This window comes from Bos indicus x Bos taurus, chromosome 26, assembly GCF_003369695.1.
Source record: "Bos indicus x Bos taurus breed Angus x Brahman F1 hybrid chromosome 26, Bos_hybrid_MaternalHap_v2.0, whole genome shotgun sequence".
In the NCBI taxonomy this organism is placed as follows: Eukaryota; Metazoa; Chordata; class Mammalia; order Artiodactyla; family Bovidae; genus Bos; species Bos indicus x Bos taurus.
The window spans coordinates 9,158,903-9,184,649 of NC_040101.1; the positions used below are offsets into that span (position 1 = coordinate 9,158,903).

Sequence of the window (25,747 nt, forward strand, 5' to 3'; positions counted from 1 at the left end):
GAGTGGTGACCGCTAAGCAACATTGGGAATATAACACATGCTACTGAATTATTCACTTTAAAACGATTAATTTTGTTACACAAACCTCACCTCAATAAATTATTTTCAATGTGGAAAAACAAACAAACAAACACTGTGAGGGTCTAGCAACCAAACCCAAACCCTGGGCATGGGACGGAAGGGGGAGGGAGAGTGGGCCTGAGCACCAGCATTCTGAAAACTCTTTAATGATTTAATGCACAGCGAGAGTTGGGGACCACTGACACAGAGATGCCAGTAAAAATATCAGTGTATACATTTGAGGAACAAATCAGGATATGGTGGCAGTTATAGCTGGACTGTCTCATTGCCATCCCCATCTCCACAAGAACTGAATAAATCTGAGCTTAGAAACTGTTTCTACATTTCAACATTAGGTAGCTGTTAAATCACTATCTAATTACATCAAACCATGTAGGTTTTAGAAAAAGGAAAAAGAAAATCAATAGTTAAGCTTTGGGGGGAATTGCCCACAAACTTATCAATATTTCATTAGTGTTCATTCAAATTTTTCCTCAGCCTTTTACTTTGAACTTTCTGGAGGATGGAATATTATGCACCATTATATTAAGGACAAAACCCAAACCAAGTCAAAACCCCCAAAGCAAATTAAAATGAAGCAGCAACTCACTGTACTTTCGGCTGTGAGAGAAGATGCTGCTGCTAAACTCTTACAACTAAAGTTCACAGGATGTCAACAATATAGTTTATGGACACAAATTGTAGTGATCACTTGTCAGGCAACAGAGGCTTTTCCAAAACAGTGTACAATGTTCACTATAAATAATGAAAAACTAAAATTCTTTATAACTACAGAGTTTTAAGGATGGACGCCTTCAGTTCAGTTACAGGTGCCTCCCTCTCTAAAAGGCATTCACAGTATTAATCAAGAAATAATAACTACCAGATCTTACTCTTTGTTTCTCTTTTTTCTGACCTTAACTTTTAATTAGGTTATACGATAACCTGGAGTAATTACACTAAAGCCCAGGCTGTGTATTTACTGCCAGCCATCTGTATTATTTATGTGTCTGGGAAGAACAAAATCCAATGCTATAGTTTTTAATGCCATATCCGATGAAGCTGAATCACAGGAAAAACTTTAAAATGAAAAGATAAGCCAGTTCTCCTGACTGATATGTTATTTGTGTTTTGTGGGAAATATGGGTTAAGTTTTGAGCTAAGAATATTTTATTAGCAGATTAACAGTAGTGAAGAAAAATCTAGAGTAAAATTATAATTTAACTACTCCAAATAGTTGATATATGCAGTATCTTCAAAATCTAAAAGCTGTAAGTTTTTGAGTTCTGAATACTCATTGATTAAAAGTTAATATGTTACAAAAATGAATTCATAAAACCAAAGATTTCACTTTGTGATTCTAGAAAGCAACTGGTGTCATCTAATAGAAAAATTTAATATGCTATTTAAAGGGCAAATTTGGTTAAAAAAAATTGAATTGTTCTTATCTTGTATATCTGTTTAATTGTTGCCATTTTATCTCTAAGTGCCAGGGCAAAAACTTGTTTGCTTTTCACATGCAAAACATTAAGTAAAAATCTTTCATTATCTACAGAGACTCTCACTACACATTAGACTGTAACGTCTTCCTTTTTTCTGAAAGATTTATTTACTTATTTTAAATGTTTATTTATCTGGTTGTGCTGGGTCTTGGTTGCGGCACCCGGGATCTTGGATCTCCCTTGCAGCACGTGCGCTCTGCAGCTGTGGCTCGTGCGATCTGGTTCCCCAACCACGGGTCAAACCCGGGCCCCTGCACTGGGAACATGGAGTCAGCCACTGGACTGCCAGGGAAGTCCCCTGAATGTTACTTGTTCTTCATTTTTAAAATTGCAAAATGAATTGCATGCTTTGAAAAGTTGATTTTCAAAAAAGAAATACCACATTTAATCTACAATGTACTTAAGTTATCGATCCAGGTATTAGATAATACTTTAATGCTCTCAAAGCAGAAAAAAACTGTTAGCTCTAAGCCACTGTTTGGGTCTCAGGACATTACATAATTGACCAAAGCGGAATTTTAAAGAAATCACAGCCAGAAGCTATTCTTTTGCTTCATGGAAGGGAAGGGCGCCATCTTGTGTTGAAGAGCTTCCAAATACTCACTGGTTTTACTGATTTTTTTTTTTTTTTTTTTTCTTTTTACATTTTAATTGACTGTGTGTGGAAGAATCAAGTTAAAGGGTAAAATTTGACTAACCTGGGCAGCGATTCCTATTCTGCCTTCATTAAGACTCCCGATGGCATACTTATAGCCGTGCCCAACCTGCCCCAGGATATTTGTTTTTGGAACCTGAAAAGAAAAATGTGCAGTTATTTCTCAATTTAATTTGCCATAATTCATTTTGATTATATATTTTTAAATGCACATATACTCTTAGTTTTTGTGATAACACTCTAGCATAGTATTCATTAAACTCCTAGAAAATTGTCCAGTATGTCTCTGAAACTCCTTCTAAACTGCTTCCCACGCACTCTCAGGGGGATAGAACTTAAGTCCACGCTGTTCACTACTGCATCCTCCAGAGCCTAGCACAGACATCTTTTGAATCTAGAAGAATGAAATCTCATACAATTAATCAACAACATAAATGAATAACAATTTCTGCCCACCCCCCCCAAACTCTTACTTGTATGCTACAGTGTGAGATAAATGATCAGGAATAGCAGAAAACGTGGACGGGTTGTCAGCCTCTCTTCCGTTTAGACTATTACTGTGAAAAAATCAACGGAGGGGTGTGTGTGGACACGTGCATGTGGACACAAGATAAAGCAGGAGTGAAGACACAGATTACACCGTTTACTGACTAGGAGCAATAAAAAAAAATACACTTGGTAGAATTCCCTGGTGGTCCAGTGGTTAGGACTCTGTGTTTTCACTGCTGGGGGCACAGGTTTGATCCCTGGTTGGGGAACTAAGATCTCACAAGCCGTGTGGCATGGCCACAAAAATAAACCTGCTTTATGGATAGCAGGAGAGAAATTAAAAAAAATACACTTAGCTTCTTAACATGAGCAGTTAGGAGACAAGAGTGGGCAGCGTGGGGAAAGCAAAGGGAGATGAGGAGAAGAAAGAGAGCTGGGGTGCAGCAGGGAGGCTCACACGACCCCATAAGGACACCCCAGGAGCACATACACAGTCACCAGGGAGCCAAAAAGGCGACATTCTCACCAGCGGCAGCTGATGGATCGCACCCTGCCCTACCTCAGTCAGGTCTAAAGCACCCCATCCCAGTCATCGCTTCTTTTTTTTTTAAGACTCAGCTCTCACCTGCGGTGGGGCTGCCTGGCTGTTTTCCACTCTTCCTGGGCAACAGCCCCACCTTGTGGCCTTGCTGTGGGCTTCCTCCTCTGAAGCCATGTTTGGTGCACAAGTAACAGGTTGCTAAACTATGAATGAGATGACTTTTCTGGGTTGGCACTTGAGACCAGCGGCTGGGCAGACAGGGTTTCAACCTTGGTCTCAACGCTTGTGAGAAGCACACTGAGGTCATGACCTCAACTAAGATCACTGTTCAAGAGGTTTACAAAATACTCTCCTGTGTAGGACTAATAATTTTGATACCTTACTCGCAACTATACATACAGGCAGAGCTTATTCCTTGTCTAAGATACCCACCTTGACATTTTCAAATGTGACTGGGCAGGTGGAAGATGCTCTGATTCCCAATTTGTTCTCTGGTTTCCCTACATGAAGGCCCTCGGTATCACCATCGACCAAGAAGCAGGTAATTCCTTTATACCCCTGAAATGCAGATTTAAAATGCTATCACCACTTGGACTGAGAAGATCTCTTGTTTCCAAAGGGCTCAAAGTAAACAGAAAACTGACAGCAGACTTCAGCACTAATTACTAATGAACTCAGAGTTGTACCATGTGTGTTATGAAACCAGAGTGGTGCAAGTAGATTCAAAATCTACTTCACACTTTCAGAAACTACTGTTGCTATCAAAATTATTAAGCAACACAAAAGTATTACATGATTAATTAATTCCCCATCTTACATTTAACTTTATAAGTTTCAAAATTTTATTTAATGTTACCCTAGAGAAAAAACAAAAGCAATCTTTACCATTTTGCTATATGTCTATTTTTCAACTGAATGTGTGCGTGCGTGCTCAGTCATGTGCAACTCTTTGCAACCCCAGAGACTATGGCCCACCACGCTCCTCTGTCCATGATGGATACTCTAGGCAAGAAAACTGGGTTGCCATTGTCTCCTCCAGGGGATCTTCCAGACTCAGGATTGAACCCGTGTCTCCTGTGACTCCTGCATTGGCAGGCGGATTCTTTACTCCTGAGCCATCTGGGAAGCCCTTTTTCTTTTAAATAAGAATAAGCCCTTCTTATTTTAAGAATGTAATAAAACATTCTTAAAAATAAATGTGCTAGAAAAAGAATTTTAAAAAATAAATGTGCTACGGGACTTCCCTGGCTGTCTAGTAGTTAAGGCTTCACCTTTCAATGTAAGGGGTGTGGGTTCAATCCCTGGTTGGGGAGCTGAGATCCCACAAGCCTCCTGGCCAAAAAATAAAACAGAAGCAACACTGGAACAAATGCAATAAAACTTAAAATGATCCACATCAAAAATAAATAAATGTACTAAATAGCTACTTAAATTCATTATTAAACAGAAAATCTGAAATTCTATAAAATTTAAGATTTTAGCCTCCTGTCTAACAGATTAGGATATTAATTAAATGGTCCTCCATGTAGCTAAAATTTATTGTTAATTGTAATATTTGTTTTAGGAGGTTAGTAAATAAGTGGATGAAAAGATGTCAGCTGTCTAACCTTTCCAATTCTGAGGAGAATGGAGAATTTAAGACTAAGTCCTAAGAAGAAAATGCAAGTAAAGAAAAGAAACAAAGAGAAAAGATGAGGGGCAATGGCTAGCACGTTTTTCTTCAAACTTACAGCAGAAAAGTCTGCATTTGCCATCACCACGAACAGCCCAGCAATCTCAGCACTGCTAATCCACATCTTTGACCCATTGATGATGTAATAATCTCCCTTTTTATCAGCTCTGGTCTTCATAGCAAATGAATCGCTACCTGCTCCAGTCTCTGAAATGCAGATACTTGATGCCTACACATGTGAGGAAAAAATTCCAAATTAAGACCTGTATTTATATTCTGCATAACAAATACCCACTTACAGCAAAATCAACACTTGAAAATCAAAAACTTCTGGCTACTTCCAAAAGCCTGTATGTATCGAAATAGTAACAGCATTCTGACAGCATTATTTCCCAAAATACATCCCACTATTTGTCTAGGTCAAACTTAAAGATCTAAGCACACATATTCAAAGTTACATTTCATTAAACTGGTTTTCATAATTGCAATGTAAATGAAACCATCAATCAAAACAATAGATATAATTAGGCCCAAAAGAGAAATAATTTAGTTGTGCAAAGGTAATTCTCTAAATTTTCCGAGTGTATTTTTCTAGTGTGTATTAGCCACTCAGTCATGTCCAACTCTTTGCGATCCCATAGACTGTAACCCACCAGGCTCCTCTATCCATGGAATTCTCCCGGCAAGAATACTGGAGTGGGGTGTCATACCCTTCTCCAGGGGATCTTTCTGATCCAGGGATCCAACCCAGGTCTCCTGCATTGCAGGCACATTCCTTACCGTCTGAGCTCATTAATTTATTGAGCATTGCTTGAGTAATTAGTGGTGCTGTGTTGTGGTCTTAAACAGAAAAGCCAACACTGTAGCTACTTTTCTCCTGAAAACATCCTACATTTAGACAAGATCAGATCCATTTCAACAACTCATGTCAACTCACCTTTTCTGTAGCTAGCTTGGGCAAATAGGTAGCCTTCTGTTCTTCTGTTCCATATTTTCCAATCATCCTGTTAATTAATGTGTTCTGAATGTCACATACCAGAGCCACAGATGCATCAACTTTGGCTAACTCCTCTATCACTAGGACAGAGGAAAAAAATGAAGCTCCTGTTCCTCCATATTTTGTGTCAATTTCAATACCCATCAACTAAAGGAAAAAGAAGGAAACATACATTAAGAAAGCTATTTTTTATATGGGACAATTTCTTGCAAGAATGAGTTCAGAAATAATTTGTAATTATATATGTTCTTGATTTTTAAGTTCTGTATGCATATATTATTTTTATTTGGTATGGCTCTATCCCTCTAAGTAACAAAAAAAAAAATCTATAACAAACAGGAAAATCTATAACAGAAATATATTTTCAAAAGATAAAATGACATGCTAGAACTATCAACTATTTGCTTTTGGGATCTAAAAAACAAAAATAAGAGACCTTGACCCTTTAAACTGAGATAATAATTGAATGAATAACTGAATGGCCATTCCTTTTGGGGCCACTTCAGCAAGTTCAGATGGTTAGCAGACCACATGTGGTCTAGTGTTTTCTAGAATCACACAAGATAAGGCCCAGGTGCCTGACAATCGTGGTCAAAACTGCTCAAGGCTTTTCAGTAACTGCCTGACTATTCAGTAACCAGTCTTCAGTCTGGAACATGAAACATCCACAATATTCTGTTTTTTAAGTGTCCTTGTTTCAGCAAGAGAATGTGTGCACATGTAATTCAAGACCCAAAACTGTGTATACTCTGACTTCTCTTCACATAGAATAAATCTGCCTTTTACTAAGGTGGGTGCGGGGAGACACAAAGCTGTGACCAGGCAAAGAGGAATGCTTCTCTCTGCCCTCTCCAGGTAGTAGGGAGTTGCACGTGCTGCAGCCAGGGTATGGCTGTTATGTTTTTAGCTGATGGCAAACTTAGCTGATAGGAAGTGAGAACCATAAAGGGGAGGATAGAAAAGCTGAGCAAACCAGCAATGATGTTCTATGAGGAAGAATTCAGGACTGGGAGGTGCCTGAAGGCTGACAGAGGCGTGAGAATATTAGACTATCGTATCTTTAACAGCTGTCAGAGACACTGCTTCTCTAAAAAGGTCACCGATGGACATATTTGTCAATTATCTTGGCAGGTGACCTCTGTAGAGGTCAGAAGTTAGGAGTCACGTGAGGTTGAGAATAGCTGATGCAAGATGTGAAATGAAGCAGACCCCCCAAGGGGTGTGTGACAAGCAGGCAGGAGTGACTGTGATGTGGCAGGCAACCTGTCGCTGCAGATGACCCTGCCTGCAAGAACTACCCCCTCACGAGAGCGAAGCTCAAACTGTGGGACCCCAAGACCTCTCAGAGAAGCCTTGAGGTTCTGTAAATGGACCTGGCTGAGAAATGGATGCTTTCTGAACCACTGTGACTTCACATAAGATTCTATTTTCCCAACAGTTTCGCTGCTAAAAGAAAGCTGAAAAACTACTACTATATGGTATTAAAAAAAAAAAAAAAAACTAGTATTATTTGAACAGTAAGAAATAAAACAATTACTGGAAAAGGTTAATTTTCAAACAGGATAACTGGTTAAGATTTAAGCCAATGGCTCTGAACTAATAGGGACTATTAGTTCTGGAACAGCCTTGTGTGCTAAGTTGCTAAGTGTCCGACTCTGTGCAACCCCATGGACAGTAGCCCACCAGGCTCCTCTGTCCATGGGATTCTCCAGGCAAGGATACTGGAGTGGGTTGCCATGCCCTCCTCCGGGGGATCTTCCCAATGCAGGGATCCAACCTACATCTCTTTTACCACTACATTGGCGGGCAGGTTCTTTACCACTAGCGTCACCTGGGTAGCCTTGCATGTGTGTGCTTAGTCGCTCACTCATGTCCAACTCTTGGTGACCCCATGGACTATATAGCCCAGCAGGCTCTACGGGGATTCTGCAGGCAAGAATACTGGAGTGGGTTGCCATGCCTTCCTCCAGGGAATCTTCCCGACCCAGGGATCGAACCCAGGCCTCCCACACTGCAGGCAGATTCTTTACCAGCTGAGCTATCAGGGATAGTCTTAGTATTTAAAAAAAAAAAAAAAAAAAAAAAATCTTCCCACCCATACAGAAGGAAGAGATGAAGAGTCCGGTGATTCTGAAATGTTCTCCGTGGGGCTCCCATGCTGATAACCTCTCCCTATACTCACAGTCAGAACATTTCTATTTTTATCTATTTTATATACTGTGCTTCTATTAAAGCACCATGAGTTTCCAATTAAAAAGTTGGAAATTGGTTGCCCGGGTTAACTCTGATGGATGCCAGATGCGAACCTCTTGCTTTAGGTTTCCTACATACACAGAGATTCGGGTAGATGCTCTGGTGTGAAGCTTTACTAAAGCAAGGTTTCGTAACCTTGGCGTTGCTGAGCTGGATAATTCTGTGTCTCAGCAGGCCATCCTGTGCACTCTGCAATGTTCGGCCTGCATCTTACTAGACGTCACAGCACACCTAGTTGTGACTACCACATCTTCAGACGTTGCCAGATGTCCTCTGGGGAACAAAAATAGCCCCCAGTTGAATACCACTGGTCTGAAGAAATCACTCTTGCTTCTAACATTTTACTTAGAAAGCACCGGTATTTCTAATTTTAAAGTTAATTCAATTAAAAAAATTTTTTTAACTAGGCTCTCAATCTGAAAGAGAAGTCACATAATTCTGACTAGGAAATCATGCCATCATTACCATTCCTAAATTTAAAAGTATGCATACATTTTAACACTGGAAGGTATTTATGAAAGTTTGAAATTAAAATAATCATTAATTATATACCCCTTGTTGAAATAATCCTTGTATTACGGATTTTTCCATTTTTGAATCTTCATCCATTTTTGAAACAAAAGGAGCAACTTGTTCCTGGGCAAATTTTTTAACTGTAGGGGAAAAAAATACTAGTAAGTCTTTATCTTATAAATCTGGCATGTATTAATTTTAAAAAAAGAAAAAAGGAGGACTTAAAATTAATGACAAAAATCCCATTCACAAACTCAGGAGAACGCCTCCCCCAGTCCTGTCGCAGGCCGTGTGATCGAATACCAAAGGCCACGTGACCCGAGGAGACCTGCGGTGAACCCGGGTTCACTCACCTGCGCTCTTTATCATCATCTCCTCATCCGTAAATGTTTGCAGAGGGGCAAGAGGTGGTCCATTGCTTGTCGCTTTGAGCTGAGCTTCTGACTGAGAAGAATTTAGGGCATGAGGAGGAGTTTTCCAGGAAGACAGGCAGCTTGGGAAGTTTCTTCGTAGCTGTGGGAACAGTCGCCATTGAGTGGGGAACACACGCACGCGCGCGAGGGCAGAAAAGCACGTCGAGAGGAGGGAACGTCAGCTGCTTTGGGAGTTACTTTTACAAACCCACCCTTTGTAACTTCTTTCAGCAAAATAAGAGAGATTGGCCTGGCGTGTTAAGATTCACCATCCTGTGACCAAAAACCCAAGCTGGGTTATCCAGGAAGGAGCTGTTCTAAAGGAACACGTCTCCCCACATAATTACTTCTTCCCTTTGAGGAAACAGAACGTTCCAGGTGGAACTCATTCTTCAAAGGACATGTTTCTGTAACTTCTTGGCTAGGAAAACTGGACTCTAACAGTACTGACTGACTACAGTGAAGAGAATTCTCTCGTGGGGCAGGGATGTGTGAGGGCCCGGGGACAGCTGAGGGAGCTGAGTGTCCCAGTTGCCCTGCCTGGCTGCAAGAAGCTCTGCTTTTTGGGTTTCTGTGGCCAGTGTTTTTTTTTCCTTCAGCTTCTCATTAATTAGTACCAGAAGATACAGGTTAAGAAAACAGGCTCCAGAGTCCAAAAGAACTTGTGTCAGTCTGGCTGCTTATGTGATCTTGAAGTGAAAAGTGAAAGTCACTCAGTCATGTCCAACTCTTTGTGACCCCATGGACTATACAGTTCATGGAATTCTCCAGGACAGAATACTGGAGTGGGTTGCCTTTCCCTTCTCCAAGGGATCTTCCCAACCCAGGGACCGAACTCAGGTCTCCGGCATTGCAGGCAGATTCTTTACCAGCTGAGCCACAAGGGAAGCCTAAGGATACTGGGATGGGTAGCCTGTCCCTTCTCCAGCAGATCTTCCTGACCCAGGAATCGAACTGGGGTCTCCTGCATTGCAGGCGGATCTTGGGCAGGTGGTTTTTAACCTCTCTGTTAAAATCTCTCAGTCTTAGTTTTCTTCGTTGTAAAAATAAGGAAATAACCTTTGGAAAATAAGGATAATAACCTTGTGGAAGCAATCCACATCAAGGGTCTAACATGGTACCCACTGTATAGTAGGAGTTCAACAAATGGTAATGACCAACTCTCCTTGGATCCCTAAGAATACAGCAGTGGTGCTCTAAGAGAAGCAGTTAGGGTTGTAACTCAGGGAAACTGCAAGCCTAGCCCCTCCTGCCCGTAGCGTGTCCCCCTGTCACAGGGTCCCAAGTTCTTCAACTTCTGGTCAACAATGGATTTGTTGTTGACCAGAAACAGAGAGAGACCATCCGATTTCAATGAAAAGAAAAGAGAGAGAGACACCATCTGATTTCAAGTGCTTGTTATAAGTCTGTTTTCATGTCTGCATCTCCATTGCTGTCCTGGAAGTAGGTTCATCAGTGAAGTGAAAACGAAGTGAAGTCGCTCAGTCGTGTCCAACTCTTTTCGACCCCATGGACTGTAGCCTACCAGGCTCCTCCGTCCATGGAATTTTCCAGGCAAGAGTACTGGAGTGGGTTGCCATTTTTTCCAGGGTATCTTCCCGACCCAGGGATCAAACCTGGGTCTCCCGCATTGCAGGCAGACTCTTTACCCTCTGAGCTACCAGGCTCATCAGTGCCGTCTTTCAGTATTCCGTAGGCATGTGTTAAGAGGGTGGGGCGAATTGAGAGAATACCGTGGAAACAGATGCATTACCGTAAGTAAAGTAAATAGCAAGTGGGAATTTGCCGTGTGACACAGGGAGCTCAACCCAGTGCTCTGTGACAACCTAGAGGGGTGGGATGGGTGGAGGTGGGAGAGGGGTTCAGGAGGGAGGGGACATATGTATACCTGTGGCTGATTCATGTTGATGTATGGCAGAGGCCAAAAAAATATTATAAAGTAATTACCCTCCAGTTAAAAAAGAAAAAAAAGAGTACATAGGATATCTAGTATCACCTCTACCTGGGAAGAACCCAGAAAATGCTAGGCAGATGGAGGTAAAGAGGATGAGAAGGAGCACAGACAACCGTGGTTTGGGATGCAGGGAATCGGACGTCAGGTGTAGGGGTATTAAAAGATAGGAAGTTAAATAAATGGATAAATGTAAATTGCATATGTGAAGAAATTATATGAAGATACCATTCAACCACACTATAATTACACAGCGTGAATTATATTGCTATGTAAATTATACCTCAGTGAAGCTGTTAAAAAAAATTAGTGTTTTCCTTTCGGCCAACAAAAATTAACAGAATATACTCAAGATCTGCCAAATGCCTGAGAGCACATTGGGACAGAATTCACCAGTTCTGAGAAGCTGAGGGCACTGTCAGGACAAGACAGAGTTCATGGAACAGGCAAGAAACAAAGTCAAGCTTTGCAAAATTAAAAAGCAAATGTAAAGTTGAGAAAAAAAAAAAAGCAAATTAGGCAATCTGACTATGCCCCAAGGCACAGCCAGCCCCCATTAAAAATACAGAGGAAGGAGTAGCACTTTCACACACAAAAAAACCCCGGGGGACCAAATTCTTCTTAAAACCTGGAGAGAGGGGTCTCTCCAAGACCACCTGTTGTCAAAAGGGAAGGGCTCCTATAGAGTACATTTAACCACTCCTATTGCTGTCAAACTGCAGGGGATATCTAGTTGGGTACATTTGTCCAGACTCAAGCTTTTTCCCTCAGAAACCCTGCAGGTCATGAAATATATACAGAAATATATACAGAAAATAGTATACCTGTAAGCCAGAAGCTCTGAGATACCTGTTCAAAAGACAGGCACCATCAGACAGCTAAGTAAAATGATTTAGTGGGTTGGGTCCTATTTGAAGCCTTATGGGAACTTGGAAACACTCTTGTTCCCTTGCCTGACATGGTTCTTGACAACAGTCTGACTCTTGATACTCTTCTGACAGAGCAACTACTTCCTGCTGCACTTGGATCAATGTGCCAGAGCAGATAAAAGTTAGTAGTAAGGAAACACAAGCCTAGGCTGTATACTGTCACCCTGCTTATTTAACTTCTATGCAGAGTACATCATGCGAAATGTCGGGCTGGATGAAGCACAGGCTGGAAACAAGATTGCCGGGAGAAATATCAATAACCTCAGATATGCAGATGACACCACCCTTATGGCAGAAAGTAAAGAGGAACTAAAGAGCCTCTTGATATCAGAAAGTGAAAGAGGGGAGTGAAAAGCTGGCTTAAAACTCAACATACAGAAAACTAATATCATGGCATCTGGTGCCATCACTTCATGGCAAATAGATGGGGAAACAATGGAAACAGTCAGAAACTTTATTTTCTTGGGCTCCAAAATCACTGCAGATGGTGATTGCAGCCATGAAATTAAAAGACACTTGCTCCTTGGAAGAAAAGCTATGACCAGCCTAGACAGTATATTAAAAAGCAGAGACATTACTTTGCCAACAAAGGTCTGTCTAGTCAAAGCTATGGTTTTTCCAGTGGTCACGTATGGATGTCAGAGTTGGACTATAAAGAAAGCTAAATGCCGAAGAACTGATGCTTTTGAACTGTGGTGTTGGAGAAGACTCTCGAGAGTCCCTTGGACTACAAGGAGATCAAGCCAGTCCATCCTAAAGGAAATCAGTCCTGAATATTCATTGGAAGGACTGATGCTGAAGCTGCAATTCCAATCTTTGGTCATCTGATGTGAAGAACTGAGTCATTGGAAAAGACCCTGATGCTGGGAAAGATTGAATGTGGGAGAAGGGGATGACAGGGGATGAGATGCTTGGATGGCATCATCAACTTGATGGACAGGAATCTGAGTAAGCTCCAGGAATTGGTGAAGGACAGGGAGGCCTGGCAGTCCATGGGGTCACAAAGAGTCGGACACGACTGAGCAACTGAACTGAACTGAACTGCACAAGTCCAGGCAGAGAGGTGTCAACTGAACAAGCCCAGATGATACTGCCTCCCTTATCAACATTAAGGAAGACCAAAGTTAACCAGGTTCCTTCTCTTTCTAGGTCCTTCAATAGCTATTGCTCTCCTTTACATCCCTTGCTTGTTTAACCTTTTGGTTAAGTTTGTGTCCTTTTGGCTCCAACAGCTTGATGTAAGGCTCATGATGGCTCAAGGAACTCAGCCCATTCCAGTGGAGAGTGGCCCAGGTCCCTACAGGTCCTTGGAACAGTCATCGAGGGACTTCTATACCTCTAGGGTCTGCGGTCCCTGTCTAGCAGGAGGAAGTTTCAGAAGAAGAGACCTTCAGCATCTTAAGAACAACAATGTAGAGTCTCTCAGTGGGGAATGAGACAGGTCTGGGATCTGGGACCCTTTGCTGCACTGCTGCAAAGCTTATACCTGAACAACCTCTCCTCCAGCAAGAAAATACAAAGAAACTAAATGGGATGAAAAATAACTGCCTGCATGAGCAGTTAGGGCAGATTCTGGGCAAAAGATACAAAGAGACCAAAAATCCCAACTGCCGTGTCTGAAGAGCCTGGAGCAAAAGCATGCCGCAGCACACACCACTTAAGGGGTGGGCAGACCACCTAAGCAAGCCACCCTCCTACCTGAGCCCTGGACACGTCCCTACCCTTTCCCATATAAGGAACAAGCGCAGCCTTCCTTGGGGGGCAGAGCAAGCAAGGGAACCTGTTGGTTTGTTCTCATACACCCCTACCCTGCAGCAGGAGTCCCAGTAAAGCCTGGCCTGAAAAAAAAAAAGCATATGTAGTAATATATTGCAATATATTCTGTTAATAGCTTTGAGTTCTCACTGAAAAACTTATTGATAAAAAGAGGAAAAAAGAAACAAGAGTCACCATGTCTGACATCACTGTTAATCTCGCCTACATATGGGTTAGTCTTTGCAGTTCTGTGCCTAAGAGTACATGCGGTCTGCTCTGGGTTCTCCTGGGGAAAAGAAATACTGGCCAGTCAGGGGAAAAAAAAATGTGTCCATCTCAATTTTTCTAGCTGATTCTGTTTTGAGAATTAGGAGACAGACAATTCAGGGCAAAGTTGCACGGACCTCTTTTTTCCTCATTAAAAGACAGAGCTGAGACATGAAAACTTGGGACTAGATAAAAGGTAGGGGAAGACACCACTTTTTTCCTGTTTAAACAGACGACAAGAATGAACACACAGGACAGAAGGAGTGAAGTAAGAAATGCAAATATGAAGGGGCCCCCCGTCCGACTTCTCCGGGGGTGGGGCAGGGGAGTGTTGCTAAGCAGCAGAAGGAGACAGAGTGACCAGCAGTAGCAGGCACAAGGAGGGAAGAAGAGTGGGAGAAGGGGAGCTGGAGGTGAGTGTGGGTGCCCTTCTGGTCAGTGGCCGGATGGGGCCCTCAATCTATATTTGAAGGAATCAAAGAATGGGCCAAGCTACGTTCTCCACAAAATGCTCGGAATCCTGCCTATTGCACGTCAAAAGCGGTAATACACTGCCCACATTTCTTATTTCTAGGGGAGATTTGCTTCACTAAACCCACTACAGAACTCACTGTACATCACCTTTCTACCAAAGCTGATCTTCAGCAGAAAACCCAGCACTGAGAAACTTAAGATGCCAGGGGGTCTTACTGCATCCAGTTTTCCCCGCTGACACAATTGTGACCCCCTTAGTCTCAATATTGCTACTGATAAAGTATATGACCGTCCAACCCATAGCAGTTACTTTAGACACAAGATAACAGGGGCAAACGTACTTTTAAGAAGTGGTGTACAAGTATAGGAGATTACTGAAGATATTCATCATAAAATAGTGGCTGTATATGCTAAGTGAATGGAATCCATTATAAACTAAAGCATTGAAAGATAACACCTCTCCTTTTGGGCAGAAAAAAAAAAAAAAAAGATTTCCTTTTAATACAGCAGTTCTTAATAAAGGAGATGTCTCCTTGCCTTGCCTTTAACAGCTCAGCCCAAGGTTTCCATGATGATTTTCAACTGCCCCCTGCCCTTCAGTGTTGACCTCAGCCTCTGCAATTTGGTGTCCACTCCATCAAAATGATTTTCCACGGTTATAACCCATTGCACCATATCATCACATTTTTTTGTATAGAGCAGCAATTGCTAGCTGAATGGAATAATGGTTATTTATGCCTTGCCAAATACTTTTTGAAGCTTGAGTCTGATCTGTTTCCTACTCAACCGCCCAGAGTTCTGCTGCACTCAGAAGTACTAATGATCAAATCTGGGGTCTGCAGGCTCCTATGGGCAGAACAACAAAGCCCATGAACACAGATGGGGGGAAAACTATATTTTATTTCACTAACCTCTAACTGGAATATTAGAGATTATGCTAATATTTGATTCAGTTCAGTTCAGCCGCTCAGTCGTGTCTGACTTTTTGCGACCCCATGAATCACAGCACGCCAGGTAATGCTAATCAGAGAAATCAGCATTCTTTGATCATGAATGTTGGCAACAAGTTACAGTCGTTATCATCTGTGACTGTCACCAAATCACAGATACCTTTACATCTGTTGAAATATTGTTGGGGGCTCATCACCACTTCAAAACTATACTTGTTATCCAAACTTCTGTCAGGTCTTACTTAAGAAGCACATATTCTTCTTTCCCAATATAAGGTATACGTATCACTTTTATGGTAACTGATTTCCTTTGTGATCCTATATATTTTATGCATTTTAAAACATTTTGAGAAAAGGTTTATATACCCAACTACATTGCTGTCTACCTTCCACAAACAGCACAAAAAAGCTTAAGAAGGCCCAACTGCCGAGTGTTCTGGCGAAACTTGTTTAACTCATCGAGTGAATCGCAGCCCTTCTCAGCTACGTTCTAGCTAACAAAGTGGTGTTGGAAACATCCTTCAAGTGTTTCGGTCAAGAAGCTTTCACACGTCTGAAAGGTAAAAAGGAAGACAGAGGAGAGGTCTTTTCCAAGGACACGATCGGGTATAACAAGACCTTGCAGCCTAGTAGCCGGTCCCCTCCACTGTGCCCTCCTGACTCTCCTCACTGAACATGTGCAAAAATCTTTTTTTTTTTTTTTAATTCCACTAAGCATCAGACTTTACAAGAGTTCATTCCAACCAGTTTTTCTTGTTTTAACTTCTGACAATGAGAAACCTGACTATGGGCTCATGATCTAGGATGAATTTGCTTACTCAAACATAAAACATACCTGAAATCATTCAGAACAAACTACACCATGAGAATCAAATTAATCAGAGTGCTTGAGACCAGTTCTGTCTTTAGCCCCATGTACCCAGTCAAAGCCTTTGACTGTGTGGATCACAATAAACTGTGGAAAATTCTGAAAGAGATGGGCATACCAGACCACCTGACCTGCCGCTTGAGACATTTATATGCAGGTCAGGAAGCAACAGGTAGAACTGGACATGGAACAACAGACTGGTTCCAAATAGGAAAAGGAGTACATCAAGGCTGTATATTGTCACCCTGCTTATTTAATTTATATGCAGAGTACCTCATGAGAAACGCTGGGCTGGAAGAAGCATAAGCTGGAATCAAGATTGCCAGGAGAAATATCAATAACCTCAGATATGCAGATGACACCACCCTTATGGCAGAAAGTGAAGAGGAACTAAAAAGCCTCTTGATGAAAGTGAAAGAGGAGAGTGAAAAAGTTGGCTTAAAGTTCAATATTCAGAAAACTAAGATCATGGCATCTGGTCCCATCACTTCATGGGAAATAGATGGGGAAACAGTGGAAACAGTGTCAGACTTTATTTTTTTGGGCTCCAAAATCACTGCAGATGGTGACTGCAGCCATGAAATTAAAAGACGCTTACTCCTTGGAAGGAAAGTTATGACCAATCTAGACAGCATATTCAAAAGCAGAGACATTACTTTGCCAACAAAGGTCCGTCTAGTCAAGGCTATGGTTTTTCCTGTGGTCAGGTATGGATGTGAGAGTTTGGACTGTGAAGAAAGCTGAGCTCCGAAGAATTGATGCTTTTGAACTGTGGTATTGGAGAAGACTCTTGAGAGTCCCTTGGATTGCAAGGAGACCCAACCAGTCCATTCTAATGATCAGTCCTGGGTGTTCATTGGAAGGACTGATGCTAAAGCTGAAAGTCCAATACTTTCGCCAACGCAAGAGTAGACTCATTGGAAAAGACTCTGATGCTGGGAGGGATTGGGGGCAGGAGGAGAAGGGGACGACAGAGGATGAGATGGCTGGATGGCATCACTGACTCGATGGACCTGAGTTTGGGTAAACTCTGGGAGTTGGTGATGGACAGGGTGGCCTGGTGTGCTGCAATTCATGGGGTCGCAAAGAGTCAGACAGGACTGAGTGACTGAACTGAACTGAACTGAACCCAGTCAAGACTGTTTCTGAAAGTTCTTTCTTCACCTCATCTCAGTGTGGTAGTGTGATTCGCTTGTAATGATTCTGAGACCAATTCCAACATCTGAGAGGCTTCCCCACACCAACAAGCAACTTTCCAGCACCTACTGAGGCTCCTTCTATTCAACTCGATTTTGACACTACAGACCTGTGAAAGCAGCTCTTTGGCCCCTTTCCTGTTTCCCCATTTCTGTCTTCTTCCCTTCAGAGAACCTGCTTAAAGAAATGAGAGCACAGAACAATTTAACCCAACTCCTGACTTACTCTCCAGAATGCACACCTTGCCTTGCCTACCCTGCTGATTCTTTTCCAAGAATGAAAGACTAGCTCTTCAACCCCAAGATAACATCTGAAGAGAATCAGCCAGTCTGCATACAATGGAGAAGGAGGAGGAATCCAACCTTCTGCCTCAGGGATTCACTGATATTCTTCCCCCCTTTTTCTCCCTCTTTAAAAACTGTCAGGGCTGAGCAGAATCTTTGGAGGTGGTCTCAGGACATGAACCCACCTTTCCCCCATATTTCCAGGTTTTCTGATTACAGCATCTTCCCTTTTTTCTGACATTTGCCTCTTGATTTTTGCCTTTGAGTAGCAAGTGCCAAAGCTGAATTCAGTAACAGATTTTCGTACCCAATGTGGGGCTGGGCTCTGTGTTGGAGCTGCCAGCTGCAGTGACTTGCCCTTAAAATGGTGCATCATAAAACTGCTTAATCTTCGAGAAGATTCAAAGAAAGGATTTTTTGACAATTTCAGGTTTTTAGTAACTTTTAAATCATACTGTTGAACTAGGTAAGATATATAAAGTCTAATGGAAACTGATTTCATAAAATGTTAAAAAGAAACTAGTTGACTTGAATACACTGATGAATATGGTTATAACTTTTTGGTTTTGTAAAATATTATCACCTTTTAATCTTACTTTCCCAGATATGAGGAAACCCTTTCCCCTTAAGCTAATTATGACTGACAGCAATTTGGTAAATTATACATTTGTTAGCAGACTTGAAACATTTTTTCCTCTCCACCTGATCCCTCCAGAGATTGAAAATGCTTACGTTCCCAGCAGCTTTATCAGGGAAATTTGGAAGACCACATCTTAACAGGTGTAAAAATCTCACAGTATTTTGGGGATCTCAAAAAGCAAGGACTTCACCTAAATCCACAGCGCAAAAATATATGACAAGCCCTTGGTATGGTTTTCCTGGCCCTGAGACTCCTTATCAAATGTTCTAGCACAGCCAATTTAAAGGAGCCACTATGATCAATCAACCAGATTCAGTTTACAAACAAGTTTAACCTTAATTTGGTTATATTTGATTAAAACAAGGGTAATTTTAGATAAGAGATGTTTCACTGGATATCCAATTCTGATTCTTTTGAGTTCAGTTGCTCAGTCATGTCCAACTCTTTGGGACCACATGGATTGCAGCACACCAGGCTTACCCATCCATCACCAACTCCCAGAGCTTGCTCAAATTCATGTCCATTGAGTCGGTGATGCCATCCAGCCATCTCATCCTCTGTCATCCCCTTCTCCTCCTGCCTTCAATGTTTTCCAGCATCAGGGTCTTTTCCAATGACTCAGTTCTTGGCATCTGGTGGCCAAAGTATTGGAGTTTCAGCTTCAACATCAGTCCTTCCAATGAATATTCAGGACTGATTTCCTTTAGGATGGACTGGTTGGATCTCCTTGTAGTCCAAGGGACTCTCAAGAGTCTTCTCCAACACCACAGTTCAAAAGCATCAATTCTTCGGCATTCAGCTTTCTTTATAGTCCAACTCTGACATCCATACATGACTACTGGAAAAACCATAGCTTTGACTAGATGGACCTTTTTAATATGCTGCCTAGGCTGGTCATAGCTTTTCTTCCAAGGAGCAAGTGTCTTTTAATTTCATGGCTGCAGTCACCATCTGCAGTGATTTTGGAGTCCAAGAAAATAGTCTCTGACTGTTTCCATTGTTTCCCCATCTATTTCCCATGAAGTGATGGGACCAGATGCCATGATCTTAGTTTTTTGAGTGTTGAGTTTTAAACCAACTATTTCACTCTCCTCTTTCATTTTCATAAAGAGGCTCTTTAGTTCCTCTTTGCTTTCTGCTATAAGGGTGATATTATCTGTGTATCAGAGGTTATATTTCTCCTGGCAATCTTGATTCAGCCTGTGCTTCATCCAGCCCGGCATTTCGAATGATGTACTCTGCATATAAATTAAATAAGCAGGGTGACAATATACAGCCTTGATGTGCTCCTTTCCCAATTCAGAACCAGTCCATTGTCCCATGTCCGGTTCTAACTGTTGCTTTTTGACCTGAATACAGATTTCTCAGGAGGCAGGTACAGTGCCTGATTCTATTCTTTTAACTGAGCTCTAAGACCCACTGCCCAGATAGTTCCTTGTTGTCATGCTACATACCTGTAAAGTTTAATCAAATTATTAAAAAAGATGTTCTATGCTTCTTTCAGAAGTTTGTCCCAGCAATCTACCTTAGGATGAATAATAGATGCCCCATGACCTGTAGCCCTGGGATTATATATACTGGAAGTGAAATGAAGTGAAAGTCACTTAATCATGTCTGACTCTTTGCGACCCTGTAGACTATACAGTCCATGGAATTCTCCAGGCCAGAATACTGGAGTGGGTAGCCTTTCCCTCCTCCAGGGGATCTTCCCAACCCAGGGATTGAACCCAGGTCTCCCACATTGCAAGAGGATACTTTACCAGCTGAGCCACAAGGGAAGCCCACTATTTAAAGGGCTATCTCTAATCAAGATGAAAGGACCTTTGGCTCATGTATAGTGAAGCTTTTTTAAGTGCTAATATTTATAAACTTTTTTATTGTGTATTGGGGTATAGCCAATCAACAATGTTCTGACAGTTTCAGATGAATAGTAAAGGGACTCAGCCATCCATATACATGTATCCATTCGCCTCCCCAAGCCCGCTCTCATCCAGGCTGCCACATATTTGAGCAGAGTTCCATGAGCTATACAGTAGGTCCTTGTTAATTATCCATTTAAAATACAGCCATGAGTACATGTCCACCCCAAACTTGCTAACTATTCCTTCTCCCTTGGCACCCATAAGCTCATTCTCAATGTCTGTGAATCTGTTTCTGTTCTGTAAGTTCATTCGTATCATTACTTTTTAGGTTCCATGGATAAGGGATGTCATACAGTATTTCTCCTTCTCTGTCTGACAATCTCAGGTCCATCCATGTTGCTACAAATGGCATTATATCTTTTATTTTTTTTACAAATGGCATTATATCATTTTAATGGCTGAGTAATATTCCATTGTGTATATGTACCACATCTTTATTCTTCTGTTGATGGCCATTTAGGTTGCTTCCATATCTTGGCTATTGTAAATAGTGCTGCAATGAACACTGGGGTACATGTATCTTCCTGGATCATGTTTTTCTCTGGATATATGCCTAGGAGTGGGATTGTAGGGTCATATGGTAGCTCTATTTTTAGTTTTTTTAAGGAAACACCATACTGTTACCATAATAGCTGTACCAGTTTACATTTCTACTAACAGTGCAGGAGGGTTCCCTTCTCTCCACACCTTCTCCAACATTTCTTGTTTGTGGATTTTTTTGATGATAGCCACTGTGGCTGGTATGAGGTGATATCTCATTGTAGTTTTGATTTGCATTTCTCCAATAATCAGCAACGTTGAACATCTTTTCACATGGCAGCTGAAGCTCCAATACCTTGGCCACCTGATGCAAAGAGCCAACTCACTGGAAAAGATCCTGATCCTGGGAAAGATTGAAGTCAGTTGAAGGGGGAGACAGAGGATGAGATGGTTGGATGGCATCACCGACTCAATGGACATGAATGTGAGCAAACTCCAGGAGATAGTGAAGGACAGGGAAAGCCTGACGTGCTACAGTCCATGGGGTTGCTAAGAGTCAGACACGACTAAGCCACTGAACAACAACAAATTGGCCACCTGTATGTCTTCTTTGGAGAAATGTCTATTCAGGTCCTCGGCCCTTATTTTGAGCAGATTGTTTGTGAAAATGACTCTTAGATTTGTTATTTCCCACTTAAGAAGAGCCTTTGCATTGGCCTAGTCTGTAGAGGGGACTGCCGATCCCAAACACTCCAGAATAAGAAAAAGACAGTGGTGACATTGTGCTGGGGAAGATGTAGCTGCCTGTTCCCCGAGCCACCCCTTTGCCTCTGGACTTCTCTGGGGCCAGCAGCCACCCAAGCAGGGGCCCGGGGCCGCGGGCTCAGCTGACTACCATGGGCTCTGTGTCAAACCAGCAGTTCGCAGGTGGCTGCGCTAAGGTGCCGGAGGATGCGGCCTGCGCGGCGAAGGAGCTGCGGCTGCTGCACGGGGCAGGCATCTGTAAGTGGTTCAACGTGCGCATGGGGTTCGGCTTCCTGTCCATGACCGCCTGCGCGGGGGTCGCCCTCGACCCCCGGTGGATGTCTTTGTGCACCAGAGTAAGCTGCACATGGAGGGCTTCCGGAGCCTGAAGGAGGGGGAGGCCGTGGAGTTCACCTTTAAGAAGTCAGCCAAGGGCCTGGAATCTCTCAGAGTCACTGGCCCTTGGGGGGTGTTCTGTATTGGGAGTGAAAGGCGGCCCAAAGGGAAGAATATGCAGAAACGCAGATCAAAGGGAGACAGGTGCTACAACTGTGGAGGTCTAGACCATCATGCCAAGGAATGCAAACTGCCACCGCAGCCCAAGAAGTGCCATTTCTGCCAGAGCATCAACCATATGGTAGCCTCGTGCCCACTGAAGGCCCAGCAAGCTCCCAGCTCCCAGGGAAAGCCAGCCTACTTTCCGGAGAAGGAAGAAGAGATCCATAGCTTTGCCATGCTCCCAGAGGCCCAGAATTGAAGCCACAGTGGGTGGGGGCTATCCTTTTGTGATCAGAAAGCTTTGAGGAGCAGGCATCAATCGGCAGAGTGGAGAAAGTGGGGACAGGGTGGGTAGGGGGCAGCTGGCACTGCCATATATCTGAGGCTGGAGTCCACAGCATCACCCCCTCTTCCCTCTTGGTGGGAAGAAGGGGTAAGGCAAAGAAACTCCAATTAGCTCTTTCCAAATGCATTACGAGGGCTTTGAGGGTTAACCCTCCCTGCATGCTTTATCTGAGTCTCCACCCCCAGAATCTCCAGCTTTTGAAAGTGGCCTGGGTAGGGAAGTTGTTTTACTCTTAAAGAAGATTGTGGAATAATATTTCCCATATCAGAGTGTAAAGATTAAGAAGAGAACAGATTGATGGACCCAACCAACAAGCCACTACATTCCACGGAAGGAAACATCTCAGGGGGGCGGCAGGGTTTTCCTCATCTTCTCTCCTCATAACCCCCTCTTGGGACAGAATGCTAAGAACTGTCCCAAGTAATGGGTTGTGATGACAGGTAAAGGGGTGATTGAGGGAACAGCTGAGACTTGCTGCTTCTAAGCTCACTCTCACCCCATTCTGGGCCAACTCAATTTTATTTATTTGCTGCCTTGGGTGACTGTACCTTGGGTCCCACTTTCTCCAGGATGCCAACTGCACTAGTGTGCGAATGAGATATCTATGCATTTTAGCTTTTTTTTTTTTCGTAATATAAATATTCTGGTTTTGTATTTTTGTGTATTTTAATCCAAGGCCCTCATTCCTGCACTGTGTTCTCAGGTACGTGAGCAATCTCAGGGATAAGTCAGCAGCAGCTCCGGGTCTGCACAGCAGGAATGCTTTTTGTTGCTGTATCATCAGAGAGAACAACTATTTGGAGTGTATAGCCTATTGAACTACCTCATTTTTGCCAATTACAGCTGGCTCTTCTGCCATGGTGTCCTCCTGAAATCCCTCCATCTTCAGCGTTTCATGAGAGACTAGGTTTTAACTGGGTTGCCCCATGACTTGGTCTCCTTCCTACTGAAAGACTGGAAATTGGTCTGAACAGGAAAACGTGGTGCAGAGAGGTTAGGAGAGGCTGGGCCAGGTAAGAAGTGCAGAGAGGGGAAGCCAAGATTAGGCAAAGGTCGTCTGTATGTGTGACAAAGGATTCCTGTTCCAGATCTATAATCCTAGGGCACATTACTCACTTTATATACCAGATCCATCCTCCACCTGACTGGGCTAGGCCGACCATGCACAACAGGGTGTGTGTGTTTTTATAAAAAATGGAAGTTGGTAAGGAGAGGTTTGTAAGAATAATGCCTCTGTACCCATCTTGAGCTGCCCGGGGATGGATATGTGAAGCAAGGACAAGATCTTTAACGATTCTGGGCTTTTCCTTCTTAGCTTCTGGAGAGACCATCAGCAATGGCTTCTTTGTGGTTCCCAGAGCCAGGGTCCTACTCTGCTGCAGCAGTGATTAGTCTCATGGCAGCTAAAGGAGAAAGGGCGGTGGGGGCGGCGGGTTCGTTTACAAGCTGTGAGATCACTGCAGACCTACCTCACTGTGTTGTCACGGGGCAAATGCAATAGAACGCATTGGGTGATGTGTGTCTGATCCTTGTCTCCCCCAGCTGCTGCCCCCCCTCTAGTTATTATATTTGTCTGGGCTTTGTAGGACTTCACAAGTAGCTGATTTGGTGACTGCTAGGTGGCCTAGTTTGTGTAAATATAACGTGTTGGTCTTCTCCATGTTCTTTTGGGGTTTTATTGTTTACAAACTTTTTATATTGAGAAAAATAGCCAAAGCATCTTTGACAAAATGTTCTGCACCAGGCAAAGAGATCTGAAACATAAGCTTGGGGGCCCCTCTTGAAGTTGGGGGGGGTCTTGAACTACACTTTCTTTTGTGTTCCCCTTCCTCTATTTCCTATTTCAAACAAGATCTGTCCTGAAAACTAGATTCCTATTCCCTCTTCTTTCCACCTTTGTGCTCCCCCGAAATAGACCATATACCTATACATTTAATTTGTGGGGTATCTGTGATTAAGTGATTTGTGCAAAAATCCTGAAAAGGCTAAGATTGCTCCATCCCTCGTTCCCAATTTCGAGTCCTGTCCATTCCTTGATGTAACTCATGCTAAATGGACTGATGTATTTGGTTGGATTAAGACCAACTCCAAAGGTAGAGAGGAGCAATGAAGGGGGCCTTCCATGTAGAAGGTGGGGCTGGGAGACCATGAAAGGAAAGATGAATGTATATCCAAGTCACTCAGGAACTTTTATGCAGGTGCAAGAAACTTATGTCAAAGTAGCCACAAGATTGTTTAATAGCAGACGGACGAATGTAACTCCATGCTTACTGCTAGAAACCAAAGCTTTGTATGAAATCTTGAGTTTATGGGGAGGGAGGGAGGGAGGGTAGAAAAGCATGTACCCATCTGTTCTTTTCCTCATCCCTTCTCATTCCTGAACTGCAGGAGACATAGCCCATCAGGCTTTGGCGACCCCATCTGGGCAGTGTTTATTTGATGGCTGATTTTGCTGTGCCAGATACTTCCTTTCCCATTTGCTATCATTTTGTAACACAAACGCTGACCCTTTTCCCTTTCCTTTGTTTTCCTTGGGAATATACAATGAATAAAACTTATTGGTACTGAAAAAAAAAAAAAAAAGACAGTGGTGAGCAGCTGACACAGGGGTCTGGACCAGACCTGTAAGAGCTACTGCACTAATTTAACTGAACCATTTACTGAAGGCCCGTCTCCCCATGAACACTGAAGGTTTTTTTACTTCTAACCAATTATCGTTGCCCCTAGTATTTGGGACATTCCTCAGCCCACCCCAACGTGGCTTGCCACCCCCCCACCCCGCTGCCCCATCACCAGGATCTCTTCCCTACAAGATCAAGCATCCTCATGCTTTTCAAAATTCAATATACTCACTGCAGCTGACCCAGTTCAGCTGACCCCTCCTCCCTCCAGGCGTCCCATCTCTCCGACTCCCAGGACACTCTGCTGTCCTCCTCCTCCCACCCGTTCCTGCCCGGCATTCCTCAGTCTCTCCTCAGTCTCCTCCTTTAGCTACTCCTCTGCCCCCTACTTGACCCTGAAGTGCCAGGGAAGTTTGTCAAGACTCTCCTTTACCAAAAAAGTCAAGCTCCTCTTTGTGATGGGGCCCCAACCTTGGGCTGAGTTCAAGCTGCACTCTGTTCAGTTTTAATAAGAATCCTGCTGGGTCACATTAATGAAAACCCCTCATCCTTGGTATCTGATCCCTTTGGTCCACCTGAAGCAAGATCCTGAAGAGCATGGGTTATTTCTTATTCCCCTTACTTCTGCTGTTTCTTTATAATTTTCCATCCACCAGCCCTCACCCCACTCCTTGGTTATAGACAGCCACTTTTCCTTGTTGCATTTGGAGCAGAGCCTCATCTCGT

General features: G+C 42.9%; 1 protein-coding gene and 1 pseudogene across 2 annotated transcripts in view; one reads left to right on the top strand and one right to left on the bottom strand.

The window, feature by feature from the left end:
• Positions 1-25,747, bottom strand: part of ACADSB (acyl-CoA dehydrogenase short/branched chain) — a 52,343-nt gene that overhangs the window by 9,425 nt on the left and 17,171 nt on the right. For both annotated transcript variants that reach the window (XM_027528521.1, XM_027528522.1), the window contains exons 2-7: positions 9,036-9,195; positions 8,722-8,822; positions 5,857-6,063; positions 4,978-5,148; positions 3,680-3,805; positions 2,261-2,353 (exon numbers count right to left, since the gene is read on the bottom strand). In XM_027528521.1, the coding sequence (XP_027384322.1) occupies positions 2,261-2,353; positions 3,680-3,805; positions 4,978-5,148; positions 5,857-6,063; positions 8,722-8,822; positions 9,036-9,054 (717 nt within the window). In that variant the 5' untranslated portion in view covers positions 9,055-9,195. The remainder of the gene's footprint in view (positions 1-2,260; positions 2,354-3,679; positions 3,806-4,977; positions 5,149-5,856; positions 6,064-8,721; positions 8,823-9,035; positions 9,196-25,747) is intronic.
• On the top strand, positions 21,439-25,127 carry LOC113884214 (annotated as a pseudogene).